Source organism: Haliotis rubra, unplaced genomic scaffold, assembly GCF_003918875.1.
Source record: "Haliotis rubra isolate DU_JTF1 unplaced genomic scaffold, ASM391887v1 Scf1, whole genome shotgun sequence".
NCBI lineage: Eukaryota > Metazoa > Mollusca > Gastropoda > Lepetellida > Haliotidae > Haliotis > Haliotis rubra.
Genome location: NW_025764891.1, coordinates 4,750,839 through 4,771,549, shown reverse-complemented (window position 1 = coordinate 4,771,549; position 20,711 = coordinate 4,750,839). Strand labels below are relative to the sequence as shown.

General features: G+C 40.0%; 1 protein-coding gene across 1 annotated transcript in view; it reads right to left on the bottom strand.

Annotated features, from left to right (window-relative positions):
• LOC124274313 (vascular endothelial growth factor receptor 1-like) overlaps positions 1-20,711 on the bottom strand; it is an 81,862-nt gene that overhangs the window by 18,577 nt on the left and 42,574 nt on the right. Inside the window, exons 2-8 of the mRNA XM_046709693.1 lie at positions 14,360-14,520; positions 10,520-10,688; positions 3,369-3,659; positions 2,847-2,992; positions 2,035-2,224; positions 1,031-1,193; positions 380-504 (exon numbers count right to left, since the gene is read on the bottom strand). Of these exons, the coding sequence (XP_046565649.1) occupies positions 380-504; positions 1,031-1,193; positions 2,035-2,224; positions 2,847-2,992; positions 3,369-3,659; positions 10,520-10,688; positions 14,360-14,520 (1,245 nt within the window). The remainder of the gene's footprint in view (positions 1-379; positions 505-1,030; positions 1,194-2,034; positions 2,225-2,846; positions 2,993-3,368; positions 3,660-10,519; positions 10,689-14,359; positions 14,521-20,711) is intronic.

Sequence of the window (20,711 nt, the reverse complement as noted above, 5' to 3'; positions counted from 1 at the left end):
AGTCGTAGTGCTATGACTGTTGTAACTCTATGTTAAAGTATAGGAGATACGAAAGTCGTAGTGCTATGACTGTCGTAACTCTATGTTAAAGTATAGGAGATACGAAAGTCGTAGCACTACGACTCTATCGTAACTCTGTGTTAAAGTATAGGAGATATGAAAGTCGTAGTGCTATGACTATCGTAACTCTATGTTAAAGTATAGGAGATACAATAGTCGTAGCACTACGACTATCGTAACTCTGTGTTAAAGTATAGGAGATACGAAAGTCGTAGTGCTATGACTATCGTAACTCTATGTTAAAGTATAGGAGATACGAAAGTCGTAGCGCTATGATTGCTTTGTGAACCCTGCCTAGGTCCAGGATGCACATACTCACCATATACTTTCAGCAGTACGCTAGCTGTGGCATTCATATCCACAGTCACTGCATGGAGGGTGTAGTTTCCATTATGAACGGACGAGGGAAAGAAAATCCGCAAGGCAGCTTCGCTTTCTGTTTCACTTTAAAAATAAACAAGCAGATTTGTGATAGAAGCATATAAAGCCTTGGCATCATTTGTTAACTACAACATCAAATATTAATTATTTCATGGGATCAGTGATAAAAAGTAAAAATAAACCTCAATGAGGTATGTGGTCCTGTGCATAGAGCCCAGGTTACAAATCAGTTGAAGTTCATCAATGTTGGTCGCGGACAGTCCCTGGGTGGGCGACCATGTTTGGCTCCTGAGGTTCTTGGACTTCAGTCCTGCCACACAATGAAGCACACGTGACACATGTGGTCTCACCCTTGGCAAGTGAGTTTGTTCATGAATTGCCTCTGATCACCCAGCAGCAAATGACTGTTAACCTTCTAGGTATCTTGGGTTATCCGGGGTAATAATGTGTTAGCACCTTGAACATGCACAAGTGTGTGGAAAAAGGCATTTTATAAACAGCCAATATTTATTATTATCATCAGGATCAAGGTACAAGAGTTGGGTTATTTGTCTACAAACACACCACTAATGATCCAAGAAGAACTTACTATGTCTTGAAGTTGCTTTCATTGGTGATAAGGTTTCCATTGAAATACCAGTACAAATCAGGTGTTGGGAAGGCATTCATGTCCATTCGGATCAAAGCCTGTTCACTTCCAAGTGTCGTTTCAACCACATCTTTCTCCGGCATCAGATACGCCTCAGATTTCTCTGTTGGAGCAGACGACAACGGAGGCCATATTGAATATGTCATGTGTCAGATAATGTGAATACTTCACTGTTTGCATAACAATTTAATACTGATCATTCAAAATCAAATAACATTCATCAAGTTATCTTTTAGAAAGACATTATCCAAACACCTATCTTTTCCTTTGAAGATTGAAGACTACTGGTGTTTCTTAAACCAAAGAAAGACTTCAGATGTGTTGCAATGGAGACTGAAACAAAATTTCAGATCCAGCCAGGATCTATTTCTTTCCCAATGATCATCCATTTGTGCGTCAGGATTGTATGGAAACCAATGAAACTTTACCCCATATTCATATACAGAACCATACCAAGACCAGGGGCTCTTTTCACGAAGCAACCTTTACTAAGGTTAACCTTAACTCCCATTCTTTAACATTGCACGAAGGTTACCTCAGTGACTTACGATCACCTTAGTGCTTTGTGAAAGGAGGCCCTGAAATCAGCACTATATGTCCATCAAATTCTGGTGAGCAGTTGTTGTTATTTACCGAGTTGGGGGCGGTGGGGTAGCCTCATTCACTCTCTCATCACGCCAATCCATGTTTAATTCCCCAAGATATGTATGTGTGAAGAAGCCATTTCTGGTGTCCCCCTCCAGATATTGCTAGAATACTGCTAACATCGAAGTAAAACCATACTCCCTCACTCGCTCATACTGACACATCTGGTATCTCTATGTCATTCCCTCACTCACCCTGTAAAAATGTAAAAACTAGACTCATTCACTCTCACATGTTTTACAGATGAGATATGGCGAAGTGGACAGGATCATCATCACTTCCTGTGATGCAACACTTACCGTAGACATACAGTATTTTTGATACTGTGTTCTTAAGGGGATTGGCTGTCTGGGTTTGGCAGGTATACACGCCTTGATCATCCGTATCGACATTATACACCTTTATTTGTTTTGAGACTTCGTCATACATATAGTTGGTAGTCCTTATCTGCTCTTTACGGGGCTTCATAATGTAGTAGTTTGACTTCACCTACAGAAATCAAAAGTTAAAAACACAATGCAATTTAGGGGAAAATATTTTATTTTCAGGGATGGGTGGAGTTTGGGGTGGTTGGCTATTTTCCTAAAATATAAATAAAGATACTGTTTTACTGAAAATAGAAATATGATGTTTTCTTGCAGACAAAACCCAAAGAATTGGGTTTTTTTCATTACAAAGACACAACTATTTTTCATGAGAGAGCTTATTAGATTAGTAAAGCAACTCACTTGAATTACCAAAGTTTATGTTGGCTGTTTAAAGCTGCACTCAGCAATATTTCAGCTGTATGATGGCGGTCTGTAATTTTTAAAGTCTGGACCAGACAATCCAGTGATTGACATCATGAGCATCAATGTATGCAATCAGAATGATGCAATGTATGCAATCAGAATGAGCTCAGTGTGTGAGGAAAACTCTCAGTGATACTGATAGTGTAAATGTTCCCTTAGACAGAAAAAGGATCAAACCAAACCCTTGACCTTTGCTTCCTTGTTTGGCATAGAGATGTAACCCTGCACAGACAAGAGCAGCATCACAGACCACTGGACCACTCTAACCTGAGCAAGAGAGATAACTCCCTCCATCTTTTCTCCCAAAAACACCAACTCACCCCTTTTGTATTAAACAACCATTTGATGAAAATCTGGTGGCCCCGATCCAGTTTCACTTTACAGGTGAGTGTAAAAGATTGTCCGACCCAAATCCGTGTGCTTGGCGGATCAATTTCAATGAAGGGATGAGGAGTAGATGGTGCACCTGTCATGGAGAAACATGATGCGATTGAATAAGTTGTGAACCTTGATGATGATGATGATAATGATGATAGAATAATTTCTGTCTTTTTCAAACACACATGAAAGGCTTTTATCAGTGTCTTTAGTAGATATCATAAATGTCATGCATAAGTTAGATATTAAACTTAAGGTACTAGTATGTGTTAAACTTGATGTAAAAAAGAGTTGTCTCCCTTAAGTTACACAATCGGTATACACAGCACATAATACACATCATGGAATCAACTAAAATACAGGGGCATTAGTATTGATACATAGCTGACTTGCTCTGTATTTGAAAGATGAGCTAATGGCAGCTGTTATATCATAGGAAATCAAATTACTCCAATCACACTTACTGCTGTAAAAGAGGACAGCTTGAATGGAGTCTGTGTAAAATTCAGTGTCAACTTCACAGGAGAACATCCCGTTGAAGTAATAATTTGGGTAATGGAGTGTAAAGCCGACTTTGGGATCGTAGGTGACATCACTGCGACTGTCAACCACCTCGTTGACCGTCTGCTTGATGAGTGTGACGTTGATTGAGGGGTCTGTCACCAGGCACGGGATGATGGCACTGCGGTAATGTTGTACCCGGACAGGAATCGGGAGGTTTAACCTCTGGAGCGGTACCAGTGCATGTTGTGGATCTGAAACACAGTGTAATGGGCTGATGACATATGCTATCTACCATACAATTAATTCCATCGGGGTCCTCTCTTGTCTGTCTCAAAAAGAGAAAAAATGAATTAGAATCTAAATCAAGTCTAGTTTTACTCAAGCCTGAAACTGAGCATTGTGATCCATCGGCATTTTAAATTTTGTCCACATACATATTTTCGATAATATAACTTTTTTTTATTTCTGGAAAAATATTGGTCTAGGTGTTTTCAAAAGCCGATATTTGGCTAAAACTTCCATGTCCAGTAATGTTTTAGTTTCGTAAGGTGACTCATCTTTCTCTGATATTTCACCAACAAAAAGAAATACCCATAATACATAGAGATTAATACACGAGCAAGTGTGTTATACCGCCTATACGAAATTGGCACAAGTTTTGTATAAGTCATGTGGCACACTTGCAAGTGTAATAATTTCTTTATTATCCATTTTATTCATGTGCATTTGTGCAGTAAAACATGGTAAGTAAGTGTGACTGCCCAGTTCATTGACGTCACGTCACGTTCAATTGTTTAATGATGTCACAGACGACGAAACACAGAAACAATGTTTGCTAGGCAAAAGTAATATATGCACATGTGCACATATATTTATGACACTGGTTATGTTTCACCATATGGATAATGATTAGTTTTACACTATTAGTCTGAGTGTAATACGAATATAACTGTCAATCTAAAAATCATTTAATTTTTCAAGTAAAATTGATATTTTTATACTTATCCTGACTCATCATCTTTTGCTTATCTCCCTTTCCTTTTTGAATGGTAGTGGAACACTTGAATCCATTGAAGTTCCCGAAGAGGACGTAAAAATACACTCACCCACGAGTTACCTCCCTTTTGCCCTTTTCCCACGCAAACAGTCATGTGAACAGCCTTACTTGTCACTTTCTCCTGATTTTCTGCCCATGCACTTGGATCTGCTGTGAAATCCAAAGTGTCTCCAGCAGGGAGGTTGGGAGGGCTTCTCGTCATGAGTCAGGATAAATATAAAAATATCAATTTTACTTGAAAAATTACAATTTTTTTCTTATCCTGACTCATAATCTTTTGCTTATAAAATCCGACAGATTGGTGGAGGGTCAAGGTCATCAGCTGTCTTTAGATACATCCTGTATCCCCCCCCCCCCCCCATGGGAACTGCAAAACGGCATTTCCATGATCCTATTCTTCCAACTTCCGTTATAACTCGGGGTACCACTTTCTTGTCTTACTTCCATCTCAGACAAGTTGAATCATGTTGATTCATGTGGCTACAGATAAACTAGTATCTTCTTATTACTAGATATCTCATAACAACCCATAGATTATGATAAGATCTTTATCATAAATGAGTTGCGACCTCTTCACGCACAGGTAAGATCTTTACCAGTACAGGATCTTTAATCATTCATGCTAGCCTGTACTAGACTGTGCGCATGGACTTTCAAACTAATACTTTTTCCTTAGTAAAAGTTATCAACAAGTTAACATGATAAAGGGTAAGATTTTCCAACTCAGCGCCTTTGAGGAACCGTTAATTGCTGTGCTACAACGAGAAGCCCAAATTGGTGAATGCTTTGAGACGTCTTCAGTGGCTATGTCTTGGAGGTAGTGGTTGGCAAACACTGTGTCTGACTTCCAAAAGCAGCCCTCCCGAGATCTTCTATTAGGTGTAGGAACCATACTCTCACTGGCCAGTGGGGCGCGACCAAAGTCAGTTGTAGTGCCTGTGTCTGTATGATCTTCAACAGTACTTCCGGAAGTAATATCGGGGGTGGAAATGCGTAAGCGTTTAGTTCTTCCCAAGATATCCTTGCATCTGTTGCCCAGGCTTGAGGATCTGGTGAGACAAACGTCTGTAGTTGTTTGTTGAACCTCTTGGCAAACAGGTCTATGCAAGGGGATCCTATTTCCCTTATGATGAGCCAGAACGCTTCTGGATGGAGCATCCATTCCATAGGTGAACGGTGCAGTGGTAGGGAGAGAGCGTCTGCCAGTACGTTCTTGGCTCCGGGTATGCGACATGACTTTATCCAGATGTTTGCTTCCTCTGTGATGTGGAACAATTGAAATGTTAGCTGTAGCAGGCTTGGAGACCTTGTGGATCCTTGCTGATTTATGGAAAATGCAAATGTAGAGTTATCCGTGTGGACCATCAGCATTCTGTTGTTCAGCAAGCTCGACCATAGTTGTAAGGCGTTGATCACGGCTTTCATCTCCAGCAGATTGATGTGAAGATGCTGCTCTATTTTGGACCACTTTCCTGATGCAACTTGATTGTTGAGATGCGCACCCCAGCCCTGCATCGAAGCATCTACATAGAGATGTGTGTCAAAGGCCGGCTCTTGTAAATAGGTCCCTCTGCAAACGTTCGACCTGTGCGTCCACCACAGTAGATACCTCTTGAGGTTGTCTGGCAGCAAGATAGGGTCGACGCTGTCTAGATGTTTTGTCAGGAACCATTGCAGCGGTCTTAGTTGTAACCTTCTTGTGCGAGTCCTGCACTGAGGTTAGTAGGCCGAGTAGAACTTGCCATGATCGTAGTGTTAACAGAGAGATGACTGCTGGTGGAATCATGGCTTGTATCTTGACCCAACGATCTTCTGGGACGACAATACGATTCTGTGTTGTGATAAACCTTATCCCCAGAAATTGCAGATCTTGTTTTGGTTCCAACTCTGACTTCATAAGGTTCACCAGCCATCCTAGTTGAGTGAGCAACTTGATTGTGAAGTTCAGCTGTAGTCTGAGTTGACTGGCATCTTGGTGAAACTGAATTCTGTCGTCCAAGTAGGAGGCATTGTGTAGACCTCAATGATGTAGATATGCGCGACTATAGGCTTGGTTACTCGTGTGAATAGCCACGGAGCCGAAGATATTCCAAACAGTAGGACGTTCCATTGGAAGTGCTGCCCTCTGAATAGGAATCATAGATACTATCTTGATTCCGGATGTATGGGGATGTGTAGATACGCATCCTACAGGTCTATGCTGGCCATGTAATCTGCTGGACGGACGAGTAGTCTGAGTTGAGGTAGGTGGATCATTCTGAACCTCTCCGGTTTCAGTAGATAGTCTTTGTTGAATTTCGCATGTTGTAAATCAGTCTGAACTTCTTCTTGGAGTTCTTCTTGGGTACTAGAAGAATTGAGGAATAGAAGCCTGGAATGCTGATCTATTATCTCTACCGCCTCCTTCATAACTAGTGAGTCGATGGCTTCTTGTAGCTTGTCTGCCTGTTCCTCTGCATAGTCAAAGACCATCGGGCTGAGGGTTAGCAGAGGTGTGGCCTTGAGTTGTACTCTGTATCCTTCTCTTAGTACTTGGGAGACGTAGTCGTCCTCTAGTATTCCCCAATTTTTCCAGTACCTTCGTAGACGTCCACCCACTGTCGTCAGTTTTAAAGGAACGGCAGGGGGTGGAAAACTCCAGTCGTTCCGAACCTTGATATCAACGTCTAGTTCCTCTGGATCCTCTGGGAGTGCGGCCTCTCCCTGAGTTTCCTCTGTAATTTCCGGATGGGCGACAAAAACATTCTTTGCCGCCTCTGAAGCTGGGGTACTTCTTCTCCTTTGCCTTCTGTATGCCGGAATATTTGGACTTGCTGTTATACTTTTGTGAAGTATGACGGATGACGTTGGCCAGAGTATCTATGGATTTTATCATCATAACTTCTCTAGAGTCGTGCGTAGCTACCTTAGCTGCATCGTCTATTTGTCCTACAAAGATAGTAGGCGCCTCCCATGGAGCTCTCAGTAGCGGTTGGGTGAATCTATCACTCCATGAACAGGACGCAAGTAGCCCTTGTCTGCGTAGTAAAGTGAGACCTGCAGATATAGATGCCAGATGGTCATATAAAAAGTATTGGTCCTTCTTCTGTGTTATGAGGGCCGAATATATCATTCTATCCTCTTCCGAACTTGAGTTCTGGAATTTATTGATCAATGCTTCATTGATGGCTCTGGACCTGACCAACCCGAAGAAGCAGTATCAAGTTGAGATAACTTTTTATCTTCCACTTTATACATCTTGTTTCGGGAGTCGTTGACTAACTTTATGTTATCATCCCATTCAGGCGCCTTGTAAATGGATCCATATGATGTAAGGGGAATCTCTTCACATTAAATGATGGCAGATGCTGACTCTGGTACTTGGATGCTTTCGAGAAAGCTGTGCCTAGGTTAGAGGGTACCTTGGATATAGGTTCAATCGGAGGGATAGTGACGGAGTCGAAGTCGACGTTATGCATCATATAAGTGTAGACTTCATCTTTATCCTTAGAAGGAGACTCAAAGTTCAACCTGTTGGCAATCCACTCTGTAACCTTTGAGTCTGGGAAGACGAAGTCTGCTTCATCTGCGAACCTGTATCCCTTCTCGAACCTTCATCATACTTTCGCGAACCTCTATCTGAAGATTCCTCCCTATGCGAACGTCTATCTTGAGAGTGCTCTCTTCGCGAACCTCTATCTGTATATTCATCTCTTCGCGAACCTCTGTGATGTGAGCTATCCCTTCATGAACGTCTGTCGCTAGATGTATCCCTTCGCGAACTTCTGTGATGTGAGCCTTCTCTTCGCGAGCCTGTCTCGTGATGAGTGACTTCGCGAACGTCTGTGAGAGATATGAGATCTCGATCTAAAGCGGCTAGGTGTAGGAGATGGATCCTTCAATGTTCTCGAACATTGAGGGTTCGTGGATGTAGAACTGTGAGTAGGCATCTCATCTCTTCTATCCTCTTCCAAGATGACAAAGTCGTCCAACTATGGAGACCTTCGCAAAGGTGTACGTTCGCCAACGTAGTCTTGAGACGTAGTTCTATGAGGAGTAGGTTCGCGCAGGTCTGTAGGTTTGCGCACGCTGTCGGTAGATGAGAGGCTTCGCCGAGCCTTCGCTTCTTCCTCGAACCTACGTTCCATCATCTGGTTGGTGAATTGTGGTGTAGACGAAGCGTTCGCGAATGCTGATGAGTTCTGCGCCTCAACTTCACTACGTTGAGAAGTAGGTGGTAGTTCGTCAAACAGCTGGCCCTGGTGTGACCATTGCAGGGGACAATTTAATAGTAGTAGAAGTCAATTGAGTCCCTGATCTCATAGGTACTTCAGGTAGAAGAAACAGGGGGGTCATTAAAAACGCCTACTTCATGTGGAGGTAGTGTCTCTTCATTGAAGGATTTCTGCCCCTGCAACGCACTAAACACAGCACCAGTATTATGAACTTCAGCAGTAGCAAGCAACATACGGTTTGCAGGCTGATCTCCTGTTTTATCAGCCGTGACTTGAGATGACTTCCTCACTCGATCCATGGCACATCTATAGATATAAGACAAATATTGACTAAATTGTAGAGATTTGATAAATCAACACAATAAGTACAGCACAAACTGGAAGAACATGGTTTTATGCATGAAGGGCACTGGGGATGACGATCAGCCACAGATAACCTGTGGCTGCAAACACTGTAAGATTTCATGAAATGTAATCAAAGTTACATTATGACACAAATACAAATAATTTTTACAAACTTTTTACATATAGTACATAGAAGTTATTGCCAAATCCATATACAGCATAATTTTGAAGAATAGGACCTAAATAAAAAGGATATAATGCCGTATAAGCGACTCCAGTGCTCGCCCAACCATCCACTTGGGCGGAAAAGGAGAGTGATAAGTAAGGCTGGTCACATGACTGTTTGCGCGGGAAAAAGGCAAAAGGGAGGTAACCTGGTGGGTAAGTGTATTTTTACGTCCGCCTCGGGAACTTCAAGGGATTCAAGTGTTCCACTACCATACGAAAAGGAAAGGGAGATAAGCAAAAGATCATGAGTCAGGATAAGACAAATTTAAGAACGTTTAACCACTTCTAATACTTCACAAAATAACTTTCTTTAGTTTTACAATTTTTATACTGCCATTTGTGATGATCCCACATTTATTCCTGAACAGACGGTCCAGTAATACAAGTTTATTGCCATCAAATTACCATAGAAAGAGTTACTTCCCTTTTCTTATAGATTTTCTACTTTAAAAAAGTTTTCACTTATGTTCTAACAGATGTTCAGATAGAAAGAGATCAGTGAAAACACATAACAAACACACAAAGCATGCTTGCTTGTGACACATGGAATTCCAGAGAAAAACAACATGGGGATCAAGGGTTTACAACGTGTGACCTGACATATGTGTTTCCTGGTGTAATGGTGTTCATGATATCAACACTAGGGCTGCGCAATATAACCGGTTTACCGGTATTTACCAGTTCAGACATGAAAACGATACCTACTGCGATACGCTGATAAAAAAACAGTATTTTGACATGCATTGCGAAAACTTCGTATTTACCGGTATGTATTTCACACCGGAAGTCAAGTTAATTTCCCGTTTGAAGTTGTGTTCTTAATTCTTGTTCTGGTGTTTCGCAATGTTTTGGATCTGAATGTTTTAAATATTTTCATTAATGACCAGTGATCTCTGATATGTCCTGACCAGGTCAAGTTGCTACCTAAAATCTCAGGGACTTTTTAGAGAGTGGAGAAAGTAGTTCAAACTAGTAACCACTGTGTTGATGTTAAATTGTTCTTTCCCTTGTTTCATTTGTGCCAAATATTATTCACATTTTTATTTTGTCATGACTAAAAGTTTTTATTAAACCTTAATCAAGCATAGTGATTTTGTAGTTTTTGCTTTACAAATCAAGTCTTACCTTGATTATAAGAAATTTTTGTTAAAAAAACTCTTCTTGCAATAGATTGCAATACATATCGCAATATGAAAATTTTCTGCAATACCCACCCCTACTTGACACAGGTAGAATATTGCTGCAACATTCACTGACACTCTCTTACCTTTGACAAAGATGTAGACGGCCGAGTCATCCCTGACCTTGCGCTGGTCCGCCTGATAGTAGCAACTGTAGCTTCCTGTGTCGTAATACTGGGCGTTGGTGAGGGTGAGGCGGGACGCCGTCTTGTTGCCGCCAGAAGGAGCTTCTTTTTTCGAAACACCGCTGTCAGACTGAATCCAGAGAGCATTTAAATTACCAGTTTGTTGGTACTGGTTGCTTTGCGGTAGTGTGTTGGTTGCTGGGAGGTGTGTGGTGGTTGTTGCGTGATTGTACTAGAGTAGTTGCGGTAGTGGTTGCGTTGTGGTAGTGGGCTTCGTGGTGGTGATCATAGTGTTTCATATAGGCTGTTTGCAGTGAAAATGTACTGATGAATTTCACTTTAAACAAAAGTAAATACAATAAAGTGAAATTAAGATTGCGAATCCTCATAATTTTACCTTGCCAATTGAACATTTAAATCTCAGAATTTTATTCATCTTAGGATAAAAGTTGTTTAACAAACGATCATAGTTTCAAATCGCTATCATTGGTTTGTACTCCAAGGGGGTAAGCGCAGTAGTTGGAACAGTGAAACAAATGCACGTGCGGTACGTGATGATCGTTAACTCAGACCAACCCCACTTGATCTCGGTGTTTCATTTAATGTGCATTCCCCCTTGTAATACAAACCAATAATAGCGATTTGAAACTATGATTGTTTGATAGTAGTGGCTGTTTGATGGTAGTTACTTGTGTGAGATGGTAGTGGTTGTTTGATAGTAGTGTCTGTTTGATGGTAGTGGTGAATGTGATGGTAGTATATAGTGTGTGATGACAATGGTGTGTTTGATGGTGGTGGTGTGTTTGATGGTTGTGGCTGTTTGATGGTAGTGGTGTTTTGTATGGTAGTGGCTGTTTGGTGGTAGTGGTTGTTTGATGGTAGTGGTGTGTTTGATGGTAGTGGTCATTTGATAGTAATGTACTGTAATATTTTATAATTACTCGAATCACAAGGACCTGTATATTTTATGTCAAGATGTGCCTCCATTATGATGCAATACCTTTCTTTCCCATGACCATTCTATAGACATGCATGTGTACTAGACATACATTTCTATGTTGTGGACCCGTGAAGATCTGGGTTAGAATGAATCTTCAGTAACCCATGCTTGTCGTAAGAGGCGACTAACGGGATCGGGTGGTCAGGCTCGCTGACTTGGTTGACACATGTCATCGGTTCCCAGTTGTGCAGATCAATGCTCATGCTGTTGATCACTGGATTGTCTGGTCCAGACTCGATTATTTACAGACCGCTGCCATGTAGCTGGAATATTGCTGAGTGCGGCATAAAACTAAACTCACTCACTCACAATGTTGTGAACAAACCTGCAATGGTGTGATTAGTAATGTATCTTGCATGCATAGTAGTGTGATTGGTTAGGTGATTGCATGTTTAGCATTGCAGTCTGTCCCGAGTTATTCATAACCAAACTGACAACTATTTCATCATGTCAGCAGAATGATCATGTCAATGAAACCAGAAGGGCCGTCCACCATTCAGGTATGCAATATCTGCCATTCATCTTTGTCTACAAGCTCAGGCCATTTAACCATTCATCATCACCTACATGACAGCATAACAGACTGCCTCTCAACACATTCATTATCAGTTCCTAGGGACTAACTGTGTCAAGAATGTGGAATCAGCGGGCTCAATATAACTAATTTGCATGCCAAGGTATAGGTGAGTGAGTGAGTTGGGTTATGTGTCGCTTTTAGCAATATTCCAGCAATATCACAGTGGGGGGGACACCAGAAATGGACTTAAATGTACCCATGTGGAAAATCAAATACGGGTCTTCGGAGTGATGAACAATTGCTTTAACCACTGGGCTACCCCACTCAGACCTGCCAAGGTATAGGATGAGGGAAATACTTGAAGCACCTGCAAGTGCTGTGTATGCCTGGCGTTCGTTGAATCACATCCTGCCTTTTATCAAGTTCATCTTCAAATCATTATCGGGGCGGTGGGTAGCCTAGTGGTTAAAGCGTTGGCTCGTCTCGCCGAAGACCCATGTTTTTGATTCCCCACATGGGCAAAATGTGAGAGCCCATTTCTGGTGTCCCCCACTGTGATATTGCTGGAATATTGCTAAAAGGGGCGTAAAACATACTCACTCACACACTCATATCATTGTCAAGCATACTGACGCATCCGGTATCTCCATGTCACCCTGTCCTGTGGCATTGGGCCGTCACATGCCACCATAATCAGGTGATAGTATTTCCAACTATCCCATAAGATTTGTTTGTTTGTTGTTTAATGCCACACTACGCAATATTCCAGCTATGGTGGTAGCATGGCATAAAAATGAAACCGATCCAGCCTTGAGGGCCTTGGGCCATCATATTCTTCCTTGATGTTGATGGCAACTATGGTATAACATTTGTTTGTTGTTTAGCACCATGCTCAACAATATTTCTAATATATGATGGGCGCGCATGGCCAAAATTAAAAAATAAGAAAAACATTTCCCTCTCTCACCCTGTTCTCTGAGACTGAGGCTGTCGCATGTCACAAGGACCTGCATGTGGTATTTCAAAATATGGCATAGGATTTGTTTGTTTGTCGTTTAGCACCACACTACGCAATATTCAAGCGTTATAACGGCAGTACTGTGTAAAAAAAAAAGTATATAAAACAACCCCTCACTAACCCTGTCCTGTGGGCCTGGGGCTGTCGCATGTCACAAGGATCTGCATGTGGTACTTCAGAATATGGCATAGGATTTGTTAGTTGTTTAGCACCACACATAGATGATATTATATGAGTGCCCATGTCACACTATGTTTATGACACGAGTGCCTAAATGTTGGTATTTCCCAAGCGAGAGCGAGGGATATGCTGATATTTAGGCACGAGTGTCATAAACATAGTATGATATGGGCACGAATATAATATTCTGTTTATTACCGAAGTCGTCAAATTGAGGAAAATAAACCCAAATCTACTTTCAAACACAGGATGCTCTACCACCGTCCGCCAAGATGTAGAACGCTAACGTCACAGAAGAAACTTGACGCCATAGCCTTGTTCATGACGCCACGTCACCATGACTAAAGTGATACTTTGCCCTAGGGCATCGTATGAAAAATATTAAACCCGATATGTTTGCCCTCGTGAGGTAATAATACTGAATATTCCAGCCTTATGGACGGCAGTACTGGATAAGAATAAACTTATATAAAAACAATCCCTTCACTCACCCTGTCCTGTGGGGGCCGTCACATGCCACAAGTATATAAAACAACCCCTCACTAACTGTCCTGTGGGCCTGGGGCTGTCGCATGTCACAAGGATCTGCATGTGGTACTTCAGAATATGGCATAGGATTTGTTAGTTGTTTAGCACCACACATAGATGATATTATATGAGTGCCCATGTCATACTATGTTTATGACACGAGTGCCTAAATGTTGGTATTTCCCAAGCGAGAGCGAGGGATATGCTGATATTTAGGCACGAGTGTCATAAACATAGTATGATATGGGCACGAATATAATATTCTGTTTATTACCGAAGTCGTCAAATTGAGGAAAATAAAACCCAAATCTACTTTCAAACACAGGCTGGCTACCCGCCGTCGCCGCATGTAGAACGCAACGTCACAGAAGAAACGTGACGTCATAGCCTTGTTCATGACGTCACGTCACCATGACAAAGTGATATTTTGCCCTAGGGCATCGTATGAAAAATATGAAACCCGATATGTTCGCCCTCGTAGGTAATAATACTGAATATTCAGCCTTATGACGGCAGTACTGCATAAGAATAAACTTATAAAACAATCCCTTCACTCACCCTGTCCTGTGGGCCTGGGGCTGTCACATGCCACTCCAAGGGAAAGTCTCCCTCACACAGTAGAGTAAAGTTGTCCCCAGCTTTCAGCATCACAGTTGAATCCACGAAGTTCCCTGTAATCTTTGGCCGGGTGTTGTATATTTTGTCTTCATTATTTTCAGCTGTAAGTAAACAAAATGTATTGTTTAAATCATGACAACATGTATTTGAGCAATATCAAATACCTTTTTCTTTTTAAACCATATATATACTGAAGAATAAAAGTTAGGTATCATGAACATTTTCTGGGAGATTCCTTTGATGGGACACTGGTCACACAATGTCATAAAAATATCCCCCAGCATATTCTTGATCCTTGTTTTGTTCAGTCTCATTGAACCTAACATGAAAGATCAAGATCAGCTCTAACTTTGAATTGTTTACCCCTCTTCAAAGGATTAACTACAAGTGTTTAGTCATGTGTGAGCTATAAAATGTTTAAACGTCCTCTCTCCTCTGTGCAAACTTTGAGATGCAGATAAATACTTGAAATAGACACAATTGTTAATTGATTTAGAAAACTCCTTTACAGGTAAATGTCAATGGTAATATCAAACTACTCCACAGTTCATTATGGACTAATGTTCGACTTTAACAAGCCTGGGAATATCTTCCTAACGGACATGTCTTTCCCAAACCTTGTTTCCGGAAAATATTAAAAAGATTTTCCTGAGCAAAAGGCACTGAGGTCTGTCTACTTCTCATTCTAATATCACACTTTTCAAAATGGACATTTTTCGTTTAGACATAGCTTTTCACTTCTGTTTCACAAATGGATGCTGCCTCTGAGGAGACTCAAATTACAAACGAGAACTATCCCTAACTCACTTATCTTTTAAAGCAGAGGGTTTCTCTAACCACAAGGCTTTAATAAGAGAAACGTTACATGAAGAAATATCAAATTAATGTTGCATTTTTCTCAGGAAACAAAACAGAAACAGATGGACATGCAGATCACAAAGTTCATCCCCGTCAAATCTGACATTCTGCTTGGATACATTTATGACTTCATCAAGATTCTTCATTTATGTCAAAGTGTGAACTTTAGCATAAGGGTAGAGTCAGTAAAAAGAATGCTTCAGTCAGTCTACTAGTCTATTTTATCACTCAACATTATGTGACATCCTCTTTGTTACTGTGTGGACTTCAATTAGAAAATTCAACTTGACCGAAGGAAATTTTACGAGACACGGGCAACAGACAAGTGCCTCAGGTCACAGACTTGCTGTTATTAACAGTATTTCCCTGAATTTCACATTCATGTGAGCTGAACACAGATTATAGACATTAATCTCCTTTGCTGAAAGCACAAATTAACTAAGAGACCAAACTTAAAATCAGGACAACTTTGATAATCAAACTCTCAATCAACAATCCAGACATGGCTGAGGGATACAATGTGGCACAAAAACATTATATTCTTTACCACTGAGCCATCCATGTCCCATTTGGAACAGAAACAATAAGGTCTCGAAAAATATTAATACCGCATCAACTTCAATCAGTTTGACAGAAGAACATGACATCAGTTACGATTCCAACTGCGTACTTCTCTCTTTCATCAAAGTAACAGAACAGCTAATCTACTTCAGCCGAAAATTGCAAGCCCTAGGGAATATCCTGATAATTTAACACGGACATGAATCACTCCTCTTAACAATGTCTGCAAAATGCAAATGCACAAGTATTGGGAAATTTAATTATAGCAGGGACAATACTCCGTACTCAGTCGAAGAATGACACATTGAAGACAAAGTACGGTCGGAATGACTTTCATGTGCTCGAGATGTGGGTCAGGATCGTGTGTCAATCAGTGCACCCCCTTGTCGGAATATTTAAAAGAAATAAACTCACATCAGACATGAGATGAAGATTAATTACATAAAAAATTAAAAACAGGTTCACATGTTCTAGTGAAACACTCTTTAATAACCACTGATGAATTAAAAAGATATCATTTGATAAAAAAGATTGAAATTAAATCGTATTATCTCCATTTGGGAAATATTTTATGGGATGATAACAATGGCAATCAACTAGTTCCTAATGCACCGAGCACGGGCTGTCCTAAAAAACTCAAGATGAAGCCCATCATTAGGAAGATAGTATTTAACGTGATGTCATAATGAGCTCCTACTGATCAACCTCCTGTTATGACACTTAGTCAGAACTGCATTCAAATATTTCAATGTGCCCGTGATCCAAGCTGGCAGACCATTGCATTTGGACATCAAGATAAACGTGTGGATAATTCGATAACTCAATCAGACATCCAATCAGATTTGGGGCTTTGTCGTGTTATAACATCAGCAAATAAACTTGGCCAAAATGCAAACAATAACTCTTAAACTGCCTCATGACGAGGAACCTTCAGCTAACTATAAAGGAAATCTGACAACGGTTGTTTGGTTCGATTGCAATTTGAACTCAGGTTAAGGAGGAATTACTGGTGTAATGTTCTACTTATTTTCAAAATGAGGATCAAGGAACTAATTAACACTGCTATTGTTCTGGACATTTTACTGGACATTTTAATTTTGCATCATGTATGGATATAGATGGTGTAAGGAACTGATAATTTATTATGGTGAGTGAATGAGTTTCGTTTTACGCTGCTTACAATATTCCAGCAATATCATGGCGTGGGACACCAGAAATGGGCTTCACACATTGTGGGGAATCGAACCCGGTCTTCAGCGTGACGAGCGAACGCCTTAACCACTAGGCTACCCCACCTTCTCTGATCATTTAAAATAGGGAAGAGTAGGAGCCAATGAGATTGGTCTTAGGACTGTACAATATTTTACCGTTCCCTCTTGACAAGTAATAAGAATTAGAATTACAATACGTCTATGGACTCGATAAAGACTTCAGGTAAGGCTAGACTTTCGGGTCTGCTAACACACCATAGTGTTTAAATTAAACCTAACTAGATCACACTCACAGGGGTTTACCATGACCTACACAACTAGGGGTCCAGACGCCCCAGTTATTATTCAAGGGTCCTTGCAAGAAATATGCGGGGAAAGACTGACTGACTGAGTTTGGTTTTACACCGCTTTTAGCAATATTCCAGCAACATCACAGCGGGGAACACCAGAAATGGGCTTCACACATTGTACCCATGTGGGGATTCGAACCCGGGTCTTCGGCATGACGAGCCAACACTTTAACCACTAGGCTACCCCTCACCCCGTCCTGTAAAGAAATGGAATGGTACACTGAACTGTAAAATTTAGCAACTATTTAAATTACAGCAACCTTTTGTTTCTTGTCAAGAACTAAGTACAAAAATAGTATTTTGCATCTCTCAGGATGCATTATGTATTTGGGGGGCATCCATTGTGTTTGCGCGTATTTGACGTACAATAGGCTGGAAACAAGGGAGTCAAGTTTAATAATTCATCTCTGCCATGTCTTGTTTACCAAAGACATAACTTAACAAACCGAACACACAAAAACATCCAATTTGGACAAAACACAACTACATTTTACTGCAAAACTCCTTCAGCAATGACAACACCAAAATCACTTTTGGACTGTGTCCTTCTGTTGAATCAAGATTCTAATCAGAAGAGAGACAATATGACAAAACAGTGCAGTCGTCCCATTAGCCAGATTTACGACTGCCTTAATGGTAAGATAAGTTTCAGGAACAGGGCATGGTGCAACTTAATCCCAATCTAAATAAAACCCTTAAAATTACACAAAATTGTTTAATTTCCCTGAACATCATCAAACCTGTGACAGCTGGGAGCTCAATACACACATCAGCATCATGTCTGTTTATTGTCTTAAGGCATCAACTCAACCTTACAAGTACATGCACATCAGTGCACTAAGACAGACTGCTGATATAAGATAAAGAGGTTGTGGGTGTTGATAGTAGACAGGTTTTAGCAAGCCTATGATATAGGGTAATATCCTGTTTATGCAGCACGTCTTTGTTCCAGCACAACTTGGCCACAAGGAGCAGACACTGCCTTGTTTACCTCCACAAGCACATCTAGACATCCAATATTTGGGTCCCTCCCATTTCCACATCAACTACAGTGATGTTCATTTTATCTACTGAGTGAGTTGGGTTGTACGCCACTTTAAGCAATATTCAAGCAATATCACAGCGGGGAACACCAAAAATGGGCTTCACACAATGTACCCATGTGGGGATTCAAACTCAGATTTTCAATGTCACAAGCGAACGCTTTAACCACTGGGCTACCCCACCGCCCCTGCTTTACCTAGCATACATTTATTTGCCATCTGATATTATGAACAACTCTCAATATCATATATCTCTTAAAATCATATGCATAAATTTAGCTTTCAGAATTGAATTTATTTTTAACTTAACTTTCAACTTAATATTTAACAATACATTATTCATTCCACTAACAATATCATAATAAACAATTTTTGAAATAGCCTTATTTTAATGTTTTGCAATGGGCCCAACCTATATTTAACAGTACAATTAACATATATACTAAAATACTTTGTTGATATAAACTGTTTACTTAAAATATTTCTTTGTATTATATTTTTTGTTTTAATTGGTGTTTTTCTGAGGAAATTAACTACAATCTGCAATAGCCTACAAACGTTTGACACTGGTCATGGAAATCTGTTAAATCAGACATAAAACTGGTCCAGAATAATAAAAACCATTAAGGCCAGACACATTGTATTTCTTGTTTTACAGATTTTTGTCCTCAGAAAACCTAAACCCATTAAACAAAATATGCCACATGACATGGCAAGACAGATTCACAGACTGATTAACAATGAAAGAATTTGCTTTTCCTTAAATTCTCTTGAGTAGTATATGATGTTATTACTACGTAGAACTTCTCTAAATGTTAATATGGACTTTGTATATGTTCATGAAAGCAATATGTAGTACTTAACGTAAGGTCACAGACAATGCTAAACACACAGAGCTGCTCCCAACACTCGACATGGGATGTTCACACACCAGCTCTGCACTGACAGGTGCCCCTGGGAAGTGTACTTGGCACCACGCAATTCAATACAGCTACTGTTCCCTTCTTCATTCATTACATCCAAATCAGGTGAAATATTCTTTGTGAACCTTGTCATGGACAGACGTATACAATTATTACTGATACTTCCAAAACAAACACAAAGCATTTTTCTATAATTCCAAACTGAACCTTCCATGTTTTTTCACTACCTTGACCTATGTCTCTCCTACTGAGTGAGTGAGTGAGTGAGTGAGTGAGTGAGTGAGTGAGTGAGTGAGTGAGTGGGTGAGAGTGAGTGAGAGAGAGAGAGAGAGGTTTAATGCTGCTCTGACTGGTAATATCACTGTGTCTCGGTTGGATGTGGGGAAAAGGTTTCACACTTTTATCTGTTTAGCTTAAAACCAATGAACTCATGATAGCTTATGCTATCAAATATTTTAATTTTTCATTTAATGTTTATGTACCGTTAACCCTTTTCTTCAAACAAGACTTATCTATCAACAACACTCTTACACATACATATATATATATACTCTTACATGTATATGTCTCTTAAAAATCTTGCATCAGACCATAGAGGCTTATAGATTTCAATTTGTTATTAGGCCAGACCAATTTTATTTCTTGTTTTATGGATTTTTGTCCTCAGAAAACCTAAAGGCAGGAGGGAAAAAATGAAAAATAACAATCACTTGTCAAAATACTTTTCCTTTTAAAAGCTATAAGTATTTTATTTTTGGCAATTTATAAAGTTTATATGGGGCAAAACACAATCCAAAAAATTATTTTTTGTAAGTTTACATTTTTGGCCAATAAAAACATGAGGATTTTATTTTTTGAGCGGGGAAAATTAATTTTTATTTTTTTCTTATTCTTGAAAAAATACGACCAGCGGATCTGTAAAACAAGAAATGAAATTGGTCTGGCCTTACTGCACTTTGACATTCCAGTACAGATCCATTCTTGATTGAGTAACAATAGCCTTGCTACAAGGCTGTACTAAATGCTGAGCCAATGGATATATAGTAATTCTATCCTTCGAAGAGGCAAGTCTAGATAAGCGGACAGTACAGCCTCTAAGAAAAATAAGAAATAAACAATTAAACTAGCACATTTATTTTGTGAATTTACGCGTGCTATACATGAATGTATTATTATTATTATTATTTTTACCTTAGGGACTTGTGCAAGTCTGGAGTAACAATTGTCCACACTAATATTAAAGCTTTAATATTCCACTTCAAGATATTGTGTCTGTCTATAAATTCCTGAATGATTATCATATTATTGAACAAAAAACAACAATAACTCTCATTAATATGAGTTTT